Source organism: Photinus pyralis, unplaced genomic scaffold, assembly GCF_008802855.1.
Source record: "Photinus pyralis isolate 1611_PpyrPB1 unplaced genomic scaffold, Ppyr1.3 Ppyr1.4_LG8, whole genome shotgun sequence".
Taxonomy (NCBI): Eukaryota; Metazoa; Arthropoda; class Insecta; order Coleoptera; family Lampyridae; genus Photinus; species Photinus pyralis.
The window spans coordinates 29,992,833-30,010,588 of NW_022170819.1; the positions used below are offsets into that span (position 1 = coordinate 29,992,833).

Genomic DNA, 17,756 nt, shown 5'->3' on the forward strand with positions numbered 1-17,756 from the left:
TGGGTCTCAAAAATACCTTACATAATCGGCAAAACACCAACCCTAATTTAATTAAATTAGGTAATCCTCTACTGATAACTTGAAGAAGGACGTCCTGTGAAAGGGGTGGTAAATAATTTCCTTTTTCCTAATTCCTCAGAAAGGCAATTCTAAAAACTACACGGAAGTGCGATGGAGACTAAATATTTATAGGCACATTTCTCCTCAATTCTTTTCCTACCTCGCTGCGTAACGTCATAAGGGATTACTCCCAGTTATTTAAGGTCTAATAAAATGACAGGATATCCAATCTTTCGACGATAAATAAAAGATCCTTTTCCGTCACCTTATCCGCTTTACATCGCGGTTCTAACTTTCAATTAACCATATTACTTAGCAAAGAGCAGAGTTATTGTGAATTGTAGGAACGTAATTGGTAAAGTTTCGAGTGGTAAAATCCACGATTTTGCAGTGCGCTATATTTTTCGAGAGCATCCTTAAATCAGTTTTGGCTCGATTGTTGCACAACTTATGATGCCCATTTCAGGCTCTTCTTTTGTGGACGGCCCGTTATTCTCTCATAATGGAAAATTCAAAGGCTTTCGCATATTGCGGTTTTATTTTTTCAGTAAAACTAAACATCAATTTATTTAAAAATTGGTCATTGCTCATTTTGTGATTTACCTTTTAAATATTAAATTGCGTTCTACTCAAATGGTGGTGCAAATTACCTTCCGTAAAATTCTTTGTAGCAAGAACACGCTTCAGACGTCCAAAATATAATTTTCTTGAAAGTGAATTAATCCCCCGAACCGTGACTGGGATCATTACAAACATAAAGTTTTCGCCCTTGTTCTTACAACTGTTTTCATTAAGTTTCATCGAAGCGAAGTTAATTCGCAAACCAATAGTTACCTAATTAATCTCTTCAGTAGAACGAGGCAAAACTCGTAACTACTACAGTCTGCAGCGCGTATGAGCAGAATCTCAGTGGGGGATTTTAATTTGTCTGTTCAGTGCATTTTGTACTTCGAACTTTTCGAGTTGGAATAAATCCAAGTATGGATTACGCCTTTACCTCCCTTGGTAGCGAACAAAAAGTTATACGGGCAAATTTCGCATAAAAAGGTAGCGTAACCACATGTTTTGTGGAAATTAAGCTGTTGTGTTGTGCTTTATTCCCAGGTATTTAGTTTCCTTGATTGAATAATATCACGGTAACTGTGTAATGGCATTAAAGAGTTTGCTAATTAGCGGCTCACGTAATTAGTGAATTAGTGATCGTTTACACCCGAATAATTTGGTGCCTGGTAAATAGAATACGCGCGAAAGTGAAACGTATTCAGTATTATTTACAACAAAGGCATTATTCATTTAACAATTATTAACAATGTCCAATTCAAGACATTAAAGATGATGGGTTATATACAGAGCTGGGCAGAATACTTTCAAAAAGTATTTGAATAATAAATAGTAAATACTTTACACAAATCAAAGGTATTTGAATACTAAATACTTTTACGTCCAGCACAAGCGAATACTAGATACAGATACATTGAAAAGTATTCAAATACTTAAAAAAATAAGTATTCAAATACTTTAGAATGTATTCCAATACTTTCAAAAGTATTCTAATACTATCAAAGGTATTCGAATACTATAAAAAGTTGTCTCAGATCGACCCGGCAAAAAAATTTTCTTATAGAATGTGGCCTGTAGAATCCATAATTTCAAACAGTTCCAAGATTGGGCTACTAGTCCAAAAGTTACAGCCCTTTGAATTTTCTTTCGAAATTGGTTTCTAGTCTATAACTTTTGATTGAGAAGTCTGATCGAAAAAGTACGAATTGTTTTGGATTCTACGCACCAAAATTAATAAGAAAAAGTGTTTTCCCGAGAAATTTTGGTGGAGTCGATTTTTGGTAAAAAAGGAAGGTTATACACTGCCTTTTTTTGAGGCCCGCAAAAAAAATTGTCTCAGATCGACCCGGAAAAAAAATTTTCTTATAGAATGTGGCCTGTAGAATCCATAATTTCAAACAGTTCCAAGATTGGGCTACTAGTTCAAAAGTTACAGCCCTTTGAATTTTCTTTCGAAATTGGTTTCTAGTCTATAACTTTTGATTGAGAAGTCTGATCGAAAAAGTACGAATTGTTTTGGATTCTACGCACCAAAATTAATAAAAAAAGTGTTTTCCCGAGAAATTTTGGTGCAGTCGATTTTTGGTAAAAAAGGAAGGTTATACACTGCCTTTTTTTGGGAAAAAAAAATTGTCTCAGATCGACCCGAAAAAAAATTTTCTTATAGATGTGGCCTGTAGAATCCATAATTTCAAACAGTTCCAAGATTGGGCTACTAGTTCAAAAGTTACAGCCCTTTGAATTTTCTTTCGAAATTGGTTTCTAGTCTATAACCTTTGATTGAGAAGTCTGATCGAAAAAGTACGAATTGTTTTGGATTCTACGCACCAAAATTAATAAGAAAAAGTGTTTTCGCGAGAAATTTTGGTGCAGTCGATTTTTGGAAAATACGGAAGGTTATACACTGCCTTTTTTTGTGGCCCGCAAAAAAAATTGTCTCAGATCGACCCGGAAAAAATTTTTTTTATAGAATGTGGCCTGTAGAATCCATAATTTAAAACAGTTCCAAGATTGGGCTACTAGTTCAAAAGTTACAGTGATTAATGACATCGCAAATTTCTTTTGAAAACATTGTGAGGTTCTGAAAAGAGCTGTTTGTGAAGTTTTCTATGATTGTTTGGAATCATTAATTATTGTTTTTTGTTCAATTATTAATGAATTTTAAAATAATAACTTTTATTTTCAAAACTCGATAATCCGGAAACGATTGAATTTAGGTACATTATGCTTATTACAAATTTTACTTAAAATTGGGAGAAGTATTGAAATATTGAGTAACATACAGGGTGTTCCATAAAAAAAGGCAATTTTTCTGTGCCGTGCGCCTTGATGAGCAACCCGGTATGATTAAAACTATTACTGCCTAGTAGACACTTAAGACCCCCATAAGTTTTGTATAAAACATATTTCGCATTCTTTAATATCTTCCCCGATAATCGACCGTTTCCAGACATATCAGCCACCATGTATAAAGGTGTTTGATTCTGACAATATAATCCCTATATTGTGGCCACGTTTCTTAAGTTACCCAAATTAGCTCTTAAGAATAATAGGACATTATACAAGGATCAACATTTTATAACTAACAAAATTGAACTCATTTAAACTGACTAAAAGAACCTTAGACGGAAACAGGAAGAACAAAACTTCTTCAAAATGAGTCCACATGTAATAATTTTATACACTACAAAGCGACTCCAATCTGCCTATTACCAAGACCTACACTTTTCAGAATTATTTTTAAAAAATAAACATTTTTATGTATACAAAGTTTAAGAAAACCGATCCTTATTTTTTTACAAATCCCGAAAAATTTACAGTATCTTATATATAGCGTTCTCAGGAAGCGATAGTTTTCCTATAGTACATTGGTTCAGCTCTTCTCATTGGTACCTTAAAAATGGACCATAGAAAACGATACTGTGGTGGATTGTGGGCGGTTTCAGGATCCTTTGGAGACTGGAGCAACTTATCGAGCATTGAACCGTCTACGTTTACTGTCTGTCGTCAAGTAACTTTCGCTTTCAACATACAATCTCCAAAATTTAATGTTTATATTATTCAAACTTTTTATTGATGACACTTTCGCTGGAAATTTTTTAGATAGTTCTGGACACGAAATTTTAATCCACACTGGTTTTACCGAACAAGTGTATATCCCTTTAAATTTCTCGATAATCCTTTCAGTATAATGTTCAAATGCCATGTATGATTACGTTATTGATCGCCAATGAATTTTCGAGCACGTCTCATGGCGGTTTTTTGTTTTATACGCATAGTTTCTCTTGGGGATTTTATGACACTGAGCTACTTGGTTAACTAAACGCTTTTTGAGGTACTTCATTGACGGTCGCCCGTAATACTTGCTTAAAAAAAAGACATTAAAAATGCCCGATTTTTTTAAATTCCGGAACACATATTTTGTTCTCGTGGTCCAAAACCGAATTCCCTACCGCTATTTCTTGTGGGCTAATCCCTAATCCTCTTTTAGAAATTTAGCACGCTCCCCAAAATGGCGCTAATTAATTAACGCGGCCATCTTTAATCATGAACGAATCTGATTTGTGTAACTCAATGAATCATGTGCGTTTTCTAACTCACGATTGTATTTAAAACTGCAACCTAGCGATTCCCCCGAAACTCATCCGGAGTGTGCTGTTTTGGTCACGTAAACCATCAACATTATTTTATCGCTTGTTAAAGCCCGTCCGACTGTCGCACAATCCATTATCCGGTCATGACACACATGGAAATTTACTGATTTAAAAATTTGCTTTAACATAAACAGGTTCCTTTCATTAATGCTATATTGTTAATTTACACTCTTGTAAAATGCAAAACTGCATACTTGCGTTTTCTTTTTAATGATATTAATTGTATTGTTCTCAAAAATACGCTCCAGTAATTATCTTTGGGTTAACCAGAGCATTTTTAGAAATGTTCTGTTTTATCTGAAGGTTACATAGAAAATATACATCGATAACCCGCAGTTTAATATACAGAATCATTACACAATATTTTTGTTTGCTCAGAATCCCATTAGGAGATTGTGAGAGAAGCAAGTAATCAACGGTTCTGTGAAGATGTCCGCGCTTCTACTGTGTTTGGCATTTATACAAGCATTTCTGCTGACAAACTGTTCGGATGGTAACACTAAAGCAAGGTCAAAATCGCAATATAATTCTTGTTTCTAGGATATTACTGGAGGGATTTTGCAGGGGTGGTACCATTGGATGCTTTCGTAGCGGGCCAGGATCAGAACGATCGACCAATTTACGTTGGACAAGCTCTGTACGGCGCAACGCTCCTGCCTTCCAAAATATACACGGACGATTCGAAGGCTTACTACACTTGGGGCGGGGAACTGTCGACCAAGGATAACATTAAAGTATTCCACGATTAACGGGTTGAGTAGGTTCACTACGACTTTAATTTAACAGATCTTGTGCACGCAACACCCGGAACGTATGGTTTGGATCGACAGCACGAAGGACGGGATTCACCAGCTAATCGGCAAAGACTTAGTCAAGGGAGGCTATGAGGCATCGTACGATTTATACATCGGTCGTGCCTTCCACAAGTGGCAAACGCTAGTTGGGAGAGTGAGGGCCGGTCCTACTGTGAGCGCATATCATGGTCTCTACATAAGCGTGCCGGAGAAGGAGGTCTACATGGATTCGTTCCAGATCTTAACCTACGATTATTGGGCGAACGTCACTGATCAAGCGCGGTGTTTTAAAAATGTTATGCTTGTAAAAAGTTAGGCTTCAGTTTGTACATAAGTTTATTAAACAATAATAATTTTTTGATTGCAATGCCGTGTTTCAGTTAAATTCTTTTCGGGAACGTATGTCAGAATTTCAAAATCGTTCACCACAACTTGAGCCCCATTGGAGGAAATGTGGAGGCCCAAATTGAGGCTGGGTCTTCCAGCCACCTTAACGCTTCCCACCAACGTTTGCGACTTGTGAAACGCTCTTCCAATGTAAAGGTCATAGGACGGTTCCCATCCACCCTTCACAAGCTTATGATTGATGAGTTTGTGAATTTCGTTCTTTTTCGTTTGCACCCATTTGAACCTCTCAGGATGCGGAGTGCATAGAATCTACAAATCCTCATTGAAATACTCATATTAAACATATTATAGTCGATACCTTGATATGCTCGGACACTTTAATTTCGGAACCCCACGCCACATACGCGTTGTTGTCACCTTTATAAATTTTCGCAGGTAGTAACTTACTAAAATAGTAGGCTTGACCTATGTAAATTGGCATACCGGTCGCATCTTTGCCTCCAACAAGAGCCTCATCTGGTATCTTTCCTTCATAGTCTTGCCAATAGTACTCTGAAAATAAGTAACCGTGGTAAAATGGCGATTGCACAGCTACAACATACCTTCATATATGAAACTCGTGCTATCGTACACTTGCAGAATTAAAATAAGAGCAACAAAGTGAGGTAGTCTGTATGTCACCATGGCTAGTTCAAAACAGTCAGTCTACTGTATAAATACTGTACTACTAACATTTGAGGTTATCATACTGTTTTTATTTTCGGAATCAATTTAATCCAATTATCTAATGTATACAGCGGAAAGGGCACACTATGTGACTTTGACTGACGACCCATATTTTTCATGATAAAATTATATATAAACATTACACAAGATGAAATATTTTTAGCGTTACATTTTATCGCCGATTTTTGTGATCCACACGTAACTGTTTTTACCCAAAATCGTCAAGAAACCTTCATTTTCATACCTACTTTATGTTAGGGTCCAATTAAGCGTTTTCAACAAAAAATTGCGGAAAAAGCTGAAATTTATGGTTTATTATTTTAAGTTGTTAAAACTGAAAAAGCTGATCAGTTTCAGGAAATGACAGCTTAAATGTTTATGAGGTTGTATTACACTCGTCGTCTACTAAATTGAAATATGCTGGGTTTAACGGGTATGTTAAAAGTTAATGTAACAGAAGTAGTATAATTGGTATAATACACAATACAATTTAGATGTACTTCGAGATATACACAAAATAAACGCCACTTCCATGTGGATAATAAAACCACTTTCGGATTCGCAGACAGTCACCTTTTACACCCGAGAGGGGAAGGGACACCTCTCGCATCATCCATATGGGTCGGTTTTTCGTATCGACCGCCTTTTACATCCGAGTTAAAATGAACCTAAGTCATGTTTCCAATTGGTATATTCTTCATTATGATACATGGATAAAATGCTGCTCATCTATAAATAATTGACACATGAATTATGTGAAACATAAATAACTATTTACGGCTATTATGTTATAAATACAAACACATGCATGGTTTTACATCAACGTTTTCTAATTTTTTAAACGTTTATCTGTAAAGCATCACCAAACAATATTAACATAACCTCTTAAGAAATTGAAGTTGGCAGTCAGGAATATTACGCACACTCTTACCAACTTAAAAGTGATCATGAAGTTTGAAGTAACCATTGAAATAAAAGAAAAAGTAACATAACCTCACATATCGACTCAACTTTTAATAATAAGATCATGGAAAATTTGGGGTTTCTTCCGCAAATTTTGTTGTTGAAAACGCTTAATTAAGGTACCCTCCAAACAATTTTTATTAATTTGATGATAGTAGCTAGAGTAGTAGCTAGCGTAATTATTTTGAGAGAGACTGATGGTTGGCGCGTCTTTGTATTTAAAGTGAATTTAGGGGCTGTTATTAGATCAGCGAAACTATTGAAGAACGCAATACTCGAGAAGTCATTTAAAACAAACTGCAGTTTCTAGCGTTTTTGTAATACTAATTCACTATTTAAAAGAGAAATGTGTACCAGGAGAACATAATACGTAAAAACCATTAATTAGTTGTTTGTGTTGAGTATGTCGCTCTTCCCTCATCAGGGAAAGCTTTCGTTTTTGTGCTGCCTATAGATTTGAAAAAAAAAGTTTGTGAAAGGAAAACATAATTTAAGGAGGTGCTTAATAATCAATTTGGCACATTTTTACATTCATGTAATCCAGATGCAATACTTTTTAAAGAGAAATTTTTAAATCAGAAGCAATTTAGTCTTTGTGACTCTGATACAATATATATTGAAATGAAAGATTTGTATCAGGAGAACATAATACTCGAAAAAACGTTTGCAACTAATTTTTTTTAATATATTTGCATTATTGAGGCGTCATCATCATGTTTTAATTTGTAAGCGGGCATAGCAGGTGGCTAGGTTTATGAGTATTTTTACTCCCCCCGGGGGTTATTCAGAGAACGCAAATGAGACCTTGCAGCTTTTGTTTCAATCACACTTTTCAGGATCAAAAGCTCTCGCTCAAAATCACTCGACCGAATCAATTTATTACTCTCGAACTACTACTCAAACTTGGTCAGCATAGCACCGTGTCTCAGGCAGAGATGTTAGCCATCATGACCTGTGCACAGGAAAAACCTCCGCAGAGGTTACCGTAATAAGCATATACAGTGTGTTCCAGATCGGGTGGGATTGCATGGGTAACTTTCTTATTATTAAAGATAGAGAATTGGCTAAATGGACAATGTTTTGCAGTTTTAGATGCTTAAGTATTTAAAATTTCCTTGTGGAAATTCAAAATGTGGAATAGGTTCGACGTAAATTCAAAGAAACTAAAATTGTTCATTTTCTTTAATGTCTTATCTTATATCATCGAAAGTACAAGAGGAAAAAATTATATAAAAGTTACTGTCTTTAATACGTCTAATTTAGAATTGATGTAAAAAAAAATTCAAAATGGCTACCTTTGAAGAACATTTACCAACTTCCTAAAGTTAAATAGGCGTCATATTGGATTTTTAGATTATCTGATAGATTTTTTAATTCTCTTTTCAACGAGCTATCATAGCATAAGATTGAAAATAAGATACCAGTTATATCAACGGTTTTTATATTTTAATCAAGTAGGCTATGATGAATTAAAAAAAAAACAAAACATAATCTATTCGAGGCAACAAAACGATGAAAGTAATTACATAAGATGTTTAAAATATCAGGGGCGCACTCATGGGAGGGGGTTTGGGCATTACAACTTCCTCCAAAATTTTATATAAATAGGCGTAGACAAATTTTGACTTTTCTGACGTCACTTATTGACTATCATATTATCCATACTTACATACCTACAAAATGCTGGTATAACTGCAAACTATCTTCTCCAAAAAATGCCATGCCATTATCCAGTTAAACACATTTCAAGACACTTCGATTTACTTTACTTGGTATTACCATACCATTGATGCATTGTCCCAGGTCACATGGTGGTTTATCGAAACTAACTGCAGTTTTACGAGTCCGAGTATATGGACAGATGAGTCTTATTTTTCCAACGCGGAGTGTTCAAATCGACATAATGAACAGTACTCGTAACAGGAAAATCTACATGTTGTAGTTTGACGCCGAAATCAAGCAAGGTTTTATATTAATGTATTTTATGACATAATGGAAAGTCATGTAATTGGACCGGTAATCTTCGATGGAACTTTAACTGCTCACCATTATTTACAAATTCTCCAATAAACTTCCTTAAAGGATTTTCTAGACAACGTATGTTTCGCAGAAAGCGTTGGTATATGGTACCTACCAACAATTGAGCTGGCTGCCCAGGTCACAATATTAAAGAATAAAGTATATGGAAGTAACCACTATACTAATAGGTAATTACATCTACGCGAAGCCGTTCTAAAGGCGTGTTATAGTATCAATGGCAACACGTTGCCTAAAGTAAACTGCCTTAAGGCGTGTTTCAATAATAATGGCCAGTATTTTACACACGTGATGTAATTATTTTCATTGTTATGTTGCCTCAAATAGATTTTGTTTTGTCTTTTTAATTCATCATAGCCTACTTGATTAAATTATTAAAATCGGCTACGGCGCTTGATTGCAGGCGAACTCTAGATAGATTAGGCGAGTCTAATAGGGTCTTGATTTGGGTGCCAGCGCACTGCGGAATAAGGGGCAACGAAAGGGCGGACGAGCTGGCTCGCGAGGGCAGTGGTGGGGTCTTCGTCGGGCCCGAGCCTGCCCTAGGAATTGTTCCCTCCGTTGTCAGGGCCAGGATTAAAGACTGGTTGACCAGTCAATTCCAGGCTCAGTGGCAAGTAACTGGACTCCGACAGCAAGGCCTTTCTAACAGGGCCCCTTGGCAAATCGGGGTCTTCTAAGCTTCTAAAACTGAATAGAAACCAGATTAGTAAGATCACCGGTGTCCTTACGGGGCACTGGATGGTCAACTATCACCTGCATAACATTGGGCTCGCGGAGGAGTCCACGTGCTATGGCGAGGCATATGAAACTACCGAGCATGTGGTCTGTCACTGTGACGCTTTGATCAGGGACAGATATCAACTCCTTGGAGACAGATATCTGGAACCGGGGAGGGTGAAGTAACTTAGGCTAAACAGGGTCCTATCCTTCATTGAGAGGAACGGGCTCTGAACTCAGTTGCGAAAGAAAGGGGGTAGGCACAATGGACCTCTCGTGTGCCTAAGTGTTGCCCGGTCGGGCTTCCCTGCGAATAGAATAGAATAGAACCACTACTCAAAGGGAACAGAAGGTTTTGGCTCGGCAGATAGTAAAGTTAAGTGGGAAGTGAAGTCTTTCCATCCGTATAAATCTCCAGTGATTTTTTGCTCTACTATAACAAGGTTTCGACCTATTATTGCCCTGGTACACAAAGCTATCGCGTGGAGGGACGTAAAAGTCGTATTCATACCGGAACCTGGGCGAGACTCATACCTCAAACTCAGTATACCTATGCGAAAGTATTTGTGAATAAACACTGCGATTTAAATAAAAGAACAGTACCTTCTTGCGTTTATGTGATCCCGATACAACAACTGTTAGGAGAAAAATGCGTATCAAGTTCACGAAGAAATTGTACACCTCCTTGTGTTTCTGGGATTCTGACGCAAGGGTTTCAAAAAGGGAATTCCTTTTATCAGGGAAACATAGGTAATACCCGGGAAGGCGAAGTTTAATTAGTTTCTTCATTTCGTTGCGTTTTGGAGATTCTTCTTAAAAGAAAAACATAATATCCGAGAAGGTAGTTGCAAAATAAATTGTATATTCGCTCGTATTCGATTCCTGAAGGATAATTTTTTATCAAGAAAACATGATACGTGGGAATGTGTTTTTAATTAACTTTATACATTATAGCACTAAAACAAAAAAATGCATCATGATAACATCACACTCAATAACCCACATAGCAAATTTGTATCAGGAGACAAGACATGAGAAGGCATTTGGCACCTTCTTGCTTTCGCTGGACCTGATACAGTAAATTTTGTACAAGAAGTTGGTAGCAAAGGTATCTAAAAGTTTTTTTATCTTTGTACAACTAAGGAAAGAAAAATTCATATCAGTGAAGCATATCTAAATTAACGAAACATAATATTTGAGAAGGGGTCTCTCAATAGATTACAACAAAATTATCACCACCAAGTCTTTATGTGATATTGATACAATTTTTAAATGAAGCAGGTATCATACGCTGGATGTCAATGTCTGTTAATTTTATTACTCTTTTGTACCTCTGTCAATGATAAAAACGAAAAAATCACCTAATTCCGCCGTATCGGGGGCAAGTTCTATGGGGGTAATGTGGCTACAAGCACTACTCTCATTAGCCACCTATCATTACCCAAGAGGTAAACTCCAGATACCCAATTTTAGAGGTCTTGTACCTTCACGTGTTTCTGTTGTCCTGTTGCACAAAAACAAAGGAAAACGTGTGTGCCAAAAGAACATAATAGGCGGAAAAGTAACATTTGAAAGGTTTTTGAAAAACCAAGAAAGTCAAACTGCCATGAGTGCTGTTCTATCTATCAAGACCTAATTCAGAAGCCACAAGTGATTAACTCACAGTGAAATTAGCACGTAGACACGCTTTACAGTCCTCAATTGTGGTTAATTAATAGAAATATAAATTTCGTTAGAAATCTATCATCAGAACAAAACAAAACAACAGAAGAAACTCACTGAACCTTTTCCAGTCCACCCAAGAATAGCAATAGGGGCTTTGGTGTGAATCAAGATAGTTTATCTCTACATTGAGGCCATCAACTCTGAGTGCATCTGAGAATTGCAGTTGTAAAAAATCAAGGTTAGGTTTTACTATCGAGAAAGACATTCAGATGAGCCGCACGTGTTGATTTGACAATTTTCCGCCAAATTATCGCAAAGCGTGGAATATGTGCAAAGTAAAATTGTTTTAACACGCAATTAATTTTAAGCTGTGATACAATTAACACGGTCTCCGGCACCGCCTTGGCAAAATGGAGGATGTGCGATTCCTTGCAATTGACTATCTGTTGTTCATCTTCATGTTTGGTTTAAGCTGTATAGTTGGCATTTACTTCGGATGCTGCGGTAACCAATCGACGACCGCCGAGTATTTTTTGGGCGGAAAGAAAATGAAGGTCTTCCCTATATCGATGTCTTTAGTTGCCAGGTGAGAGTATGGTTTTGTTCAGGTTGGGTCCTGAGAGATGGTTTTCAGTACGCTTTCAGGCATTGGTCTCATCTCGCTACCCGCTGAGGTTTACATGCACGGCATGCAAATATCCGTCATGATCTTTGGAGTCATCACGATGGGAGTATTAAACAACTACTTGTACATGCCGGTCTTTCACAGGCTGAAACTGTCAACCGTAAATGATTACTTAGAAATTCGTTTCGACAGAGTAATCAAGTTAATCGCCTCCTTCTTGTACCTGATCACGTGTATTCTATTCCTCCCCTTGGTCATATATGCGCCGTCACTGGCATTTACCCAAGGTATCTAGAGTGTAGAGCATCAATCATCCTATGTGGTTTCAGTTACAGGAATACAACTACATCTAATCGCTCCCATTATGTCGGTAATTTGCATCTTCTACACAACGATTGGCGGCCTAAAGGCGATAGTATGGACCGACACCCTTCAATTTTCAATCACATTGTGCACCTTGGCCATTGTACTGGTTATTGGTATCTGTTCTGTGGGCGGTCCCAAAACAATATGGGAAGCGTCTGAGAGTGGAGATCGCCTGGAGTTTTTCAAGTAAGTCCCTTCATCAATCGTCTCTGTCCTAAGGAAATTTTAGCGTGGATCCCAACCCTACTTTGAGATGCACGTTTTGGTCAGTATTCGTAGGAAGCATATTCACCTGGTTAGGATTCGTGGCGATCAATCCATCGGGAGTGCAGCGCTTCTCATCGATACCAAAGTTGGAAGACGCAAAAAAGTAAAGTCACCCGTCCTTCTCTACTTAACCTTTTTTTTGTAGGGCTTCAATAATTTTTAGCGTATTTGCTTCACTAGCCAAGGTGATTAGTTGCTTTTCGGGATTAATCCTCTACACTAAGTATTACGGCTGCGATCCACTCTCGGCCGGGTATATCACGAAGATTGACCAGATCGTTCCGTATTACGTAACCGACATTGCCAAGCAAACACCAGGAGTGAGCGGCCTGTTTATAGCCGGTCTGTTTAGCACGGCAATGAGGTAATAAAAACAGTTTTGCGAACGTCTCCTGAACAGCAGTTGCAGTACACTTTCGACGCATCTAAATACGGTTGCGGGCGTATTGTACTTGGACTTCATCAAGCCGACTTTGCGTCGAGGTATATCCGAGCAAGCTTCGAGTAACATAATAAAAGTGCTGACGATTGTAATTGGTCTGGTCAATGTGGGGATGATTTTTGTGGCGGACAAGCTTGGGTCACTCTTTGAGTTGTTTCACAGTGCCCAGGCGATTACGGGAGGACCGGTTCTTGGACTGTTCACTTTAGGAATGCTGTTTCCCTGTGCAAATCGTAGGGTAGGTAGCAGCTAGCTGGAGTACCTCAAGGTACCGTCACCATAACCTTATGTGAGTTTTCAGGGTGCCTTAATAGGAGTTATCAGCTCTCTTCTTTTGATAAGCATCATCATTATACAAACTCAAGTACACGTATGGCATAGCGACACCCGGTATTTACCCAAATATCTAAGTACGGAGTGGTGCAATAAGACTGACCGATCAGACTTCATCCATCAAGAAATGACTCCTGCCACGTAAGCTGTCTGCGATCACCCTCAGTGGTCTAATTACTCTATGCAGGCCGCTGACATCATCAAATGCTGGCGGTGGAAATGTATTTTGGCTGTTTAGAATAACGTTCCACTACTATTATTGTATCGGTACAGTTTTAACAATATTATTCGGTCTTATTGGAAGTATAATTACACGAAAGAAGGACGATCCGGAAGTTAATCCATCTTTGATCAGCCCGTGTATGGTGCGTCTACTAAGTCTTCCTCAATACAGCACAGAGAAAGGCAGAAGAATGGATGTGATCAAGTACAACTTTAGGACCATGGATGACTTGGACTAGTGTACCATTCGATCTTATTCGCAATAGATCTCATGTACTCAATTATGTCACGTATTTTTACTCCTCGAAATTAAAAAATGTAGTACGCTTTTGGTTAGCATAATTACGATAATTTTGTTTAACCTTGAAAATCGAAGTTGCAACTGATTTATTATATCTGCCACTATTGCAACATATTGGCGCCATCATGTAGAAGAAGGGATATGTAGTTAATGTGAAATGTTCTGCCTAGGTGCCACGCTGCTTAGTCGTTTGTTCGAGGATGTTCTAGAAACAATAAACATAACGAAGGGACCAGAGTAACGCAGTCTCGAAATTTACATTGCTGATATAATATATAAATTCGCGCATAATTTATGCCTGGCTGTGTGGCGCAGTGCACGAGTAGTTAAAGATCGGCTGCGGCAGCGGTCAAATCCGGGTTGGAGTATGGATGTATCGAGGGGTGAGTTGGTAGAGTCCAGTCCACTTAAAAATAAAGGCCAAATAAAAATTCATGCGATGAGTTGCTTATAGTTAAGCAATAAAATTCGCTCCAAAGTGAAATATGGCTATGAATCATTTGATCGGTTTACTGCCTGTGCATAAACTGCGATTTAATTACCAACATATTTTTGGGAATTTTATTAAAGATAAAACCGTTCCTTAGAGGGGATCGTCCTGCTTTTGGTGGTTAACCAAAACGTAAAATATTTTTATTTGTTACTCAGTTGTAAACGTTGATTAACAAGACAAAACGCAAACGGGTAAACGTCATGTTTAAACGCTACTGACTTGTAAAACTGACAGCAGACCTGTAAAACTGACAGCAGACCTGTAAAAATTTTACAAGTTAGTAATCCGGTAATTTCATTGGCCAGAATTAATGCGAAGTCTCTGTTACATGGATCACATGATATTTTAGACATTTCTTTGAGATCAATTTAAGAACTAATTATTTCCGTTTACAAATGAGTAACAAATAAAATATTGTACATTATACGCCAGGTAATAGTTTTTACTGGCTCTAGGAGATGACAAGCTCGCCTAACGGCTCGCTAGTCAACTTCTCCTATCGCCAGTAAAAACTCACTTACCTGACTAATAATGTAAAATACTATTACCTAAATTTGATTACCGAACCTTTCAATTGAAAGATTGCTCCTTTTCTTCCGTTATTTATAAGGGGGTTGGTATCCCGTTTTTTTCCTGCATTTCGCTTTCCCGTAGATACCGGTAAGTATCTTGCACTTTCATTACCGCTTGAGAACTCGCTACTGAAGCGAACCGCAGCTAACCCTTAGAATCTCTGGACTTCCGTTGGTTAATTATCTACATTTTAATTAACGTGATATTACTTTTTTTCCAATTAAAAGTTATTTGTACTAATTATACCTTCCATTTTAAATGCGCCGATTCGCGCGGACTTTCCGGCAAAGTTCGTGACATGACTGCCCGTAAAAGAATTCACGTAAAAAAATAGACAGACTCGCCAACCGTCACGAAACCAGCAGCCTCGTTTTTCTTGTCTCCAGTATTTAAGGAAACACCACTTCCACCATGACCAACCGCCACCACCGCCTGATTTGTGAAATTTCATATCGCCAATCACGACGGAACGCGTCAAACGTCCCCACTTGTTCAACCGAAACACGCATTTCTTATAAACACCTGCGTATTCGTTACAGCACCGGAACCCGTGCGTTAATTAAATTTCGCCTAGTAACAAAACTCCTTAACTCAACGTGGAGGCACTTTGTTACGACAACCATCGCTCCGAACATATTTAGTTTTATTTTATTCAATTCATCCGTTTGCAAAGCGTTCCCGTGTCGCCGATTTAGTATTCTAAGATTTCAGCTTCATTGGGCAATTAACCGATTTTCGATTCCGTGTGTTAAATAAAACCGGAATAGAAAAGCTGTTTTGACGTACAGTACAGATACGCAGAGTGTTATCTTGAATCCTTGATCTGGCACTTAAATTTCAATTAAAAAGGCGTTAACTGAATTAACATTCAAATGAATTGCAGAAAACCCGCCCGAGAGAGCTGAGCTTTATCTTAAAAAGAGGCGCTCTTAATTAACTCGAATTTTGACACCGTCCCGTATTTTTAAGACGAAATTGACGTTTAGATAAATAGAAAACGCACTATGAAATATAATCTTTTGCCATTTTGCTTACCGGAAGTAAGTTAACTTATCGAACTAATTTTTGCGAAACCGTAAATCTAGAAGTTCTTGCCTTTTGCATCCTCGCCAGTTCTGACGTTGTATAAGTACCGAAATCTTGAGATTTGCCGTAAATTTACCTTTGGAACCGCACTCACTTTTTTTAAATGAAACACCCTATATTTATTGAAGAATTGAAAGGTATAAATAGTACTTATTGTTTTATGTCACATTGTACTCTTAACTGTAAGGATTTCGCGGTTAGGTATAACCTTTTCAACTTATTCGAATTTTTTTCAAAGAAATTAAATCCCTCTGAAGGTTAAATTTGGAATTTAGGCACAGGCGAAGATCTCTTGCACTTTCACATATGTTTTTAGGTCCGTTATCGAAAAAAGAAATGTTTTGATTGACCTTCGTCAAATTCTCTTCCCTGTATATGCCAATCCTAACATAAAAATATGTGTCCACGCCCTTTGTCTTTGTCTTTTTGTGAAGGTTAATTATATACTTATTTAGTGTATAAATCGCGTCTGTCAATGTCTTCAAATGTTAGAAAAGCCACGAAAAATACAGTGCTAAGGGTGAGATTCAGGAGTAGAAAGTCTACCATCTATATCTATATCCCTGCTGGCCAGATAATTTAACTTATTTTAGTAAACAATGTGGTGATACATTCTAAGCGAATGCATCTAAATATTTAACCGAGTATAATTCGCATCAAACCAAAATGATTCTTGTGTAAACTACATGGGGGTCTCGTTTCTTTAGGTGGAAACACTGCAGAACACGAGAGCGAGCCACCTTTTAGTGTACAAATACGTAATTTCGGTCCGAACATCGAAAATAGCGGTCAGAACAACATGTATGTCACATAATTCAAGTTATTCCATAAGATCTGGAGAATTTTTTATTCAAATAGGCACAGAATTGAAAAAAAGACTGTTGAATTGTCACTTTAAAGTTAGATTTTTTATTGTAAATGCTGAGAGTAGTTATTTAATTCATTTAAGTCTATTTGTTGTATTTAGTCTGTGTGAGAAATTTAAAACGGGTTACGCGAGTTTAAATCTCTATCTGGTCAGGTGTTGGTAAAACATTGTTATCGGACAAGAATTAATTGGTTTTTCAATAAACAATGTAACGTGTGAGATAAGCGATGCAGGTGTCTTATCAGTTCTGGCGACGCGAAGGAGAGGAGTTTCGAGTGTTCTCGGTTTAATAACGATGTTACATTTGCTAGAGGAAGTGGGTTTTGTTTAAATAGAAAGAACGAAGAAGCAAGCGAGGCTATCTCGGGTTATTTTGAAAGAGAGCGCAAAAGTCCTTGCCGCTAATTTGGGAACTGGTAGTCCAGCCGTATATGCAATTAAAGAAAAAAAACCTAATCGTCCTTATGTTACTAAAATTATGTGGAAACAGTTATTATTTACAGAACTGTGAGTAATTTTTCAAAAAACGGTGAAACCGAAAGTGAAACCATCTTGATAATATTTTTTTCGATAGATAATGAAAAACTATGTCGAATCTCCAAAAATAGGCAAAACAATGGCACTTTCAAACTGACAGTTTAGCACGAAATGTG

General features: G+C 37.4%; 4 protein-coding genes across 4 annotated transcripts in view; 2 read left to right on the top strand and 2 right to left on the bottom strand.

Moving 5' to 3' along the window:
• LOC116178230 (kielin/chordin-like protein) overlaps positions 1-17,756 on the bottom strand; it is a 178,262-nt gene that overhangs the window by 67,889 nt on the left and 92,617 nt on the right. The window lies entirely within an intron of this gene.
• LOC116178234 lies at positions 4,634-5,435 on the top strand. Its single transcript, XM_031497679.1, has 3 exons — positions 4,634-4,767; positions 4,815-5,008; positions 5,061-5,435. The coding sequence occupies exons 1-3, from the start codon at positions 4,704-4,706 to the stop codon at positions 5,382-5,384; spliced, it is 582 nt and encodes a 193-aa protein (XP_031353539.1). The 5' UTR covers positions 4,634-4,703; the 3' UTR covers positions 5,385-5,435.
• On the bottom strand, positions 5,387-6,154 carry LOC116178233. Its single transcript, XM_031497678.1, has 3 exons — positions 6,019-6,154; positions 5,775-5,968; positions 5,387-5,725 (listed from the first exon to the last, which is right to left on the bottom strand). The coding sequence occupies exons 1-3, from the start codon at positions 6,098-6,100 to the stop codon at positions 5,408-5,410; spliced, it is 594 nt and encodes a 197-aa protein (XP_031353538.1). The 5' UTR covers positions 6,101-6,154; the 3' UTR covers positions 5,387-5,407.
• LOC116178223 (sodium-coupled monocarboxylate transporter 1-like) lies at positions 11,883-14,124 on the top strand. The gene is made up of 8 exons (XM_031497661.1): positions 11,883-12,113; positions 12,162-12,439; positions 12,482-12,704; positions 12,748-12,888; positions 12,931-13,149; positions 13,195-13,465; positions 13,529-13,701; positions 13,748-14,124. The coding sequence occupies exons 1-8, from the start codon at positions 11,938-11,940 to the stop codon at positions 14,019-14,021; spliced, it is 1,755 nt and encodes a 584-aa protein (XP_031353521.1). The 5' UTR covers positions 11,883-11,937; the 3' UTR covers positions 14,022-14,124.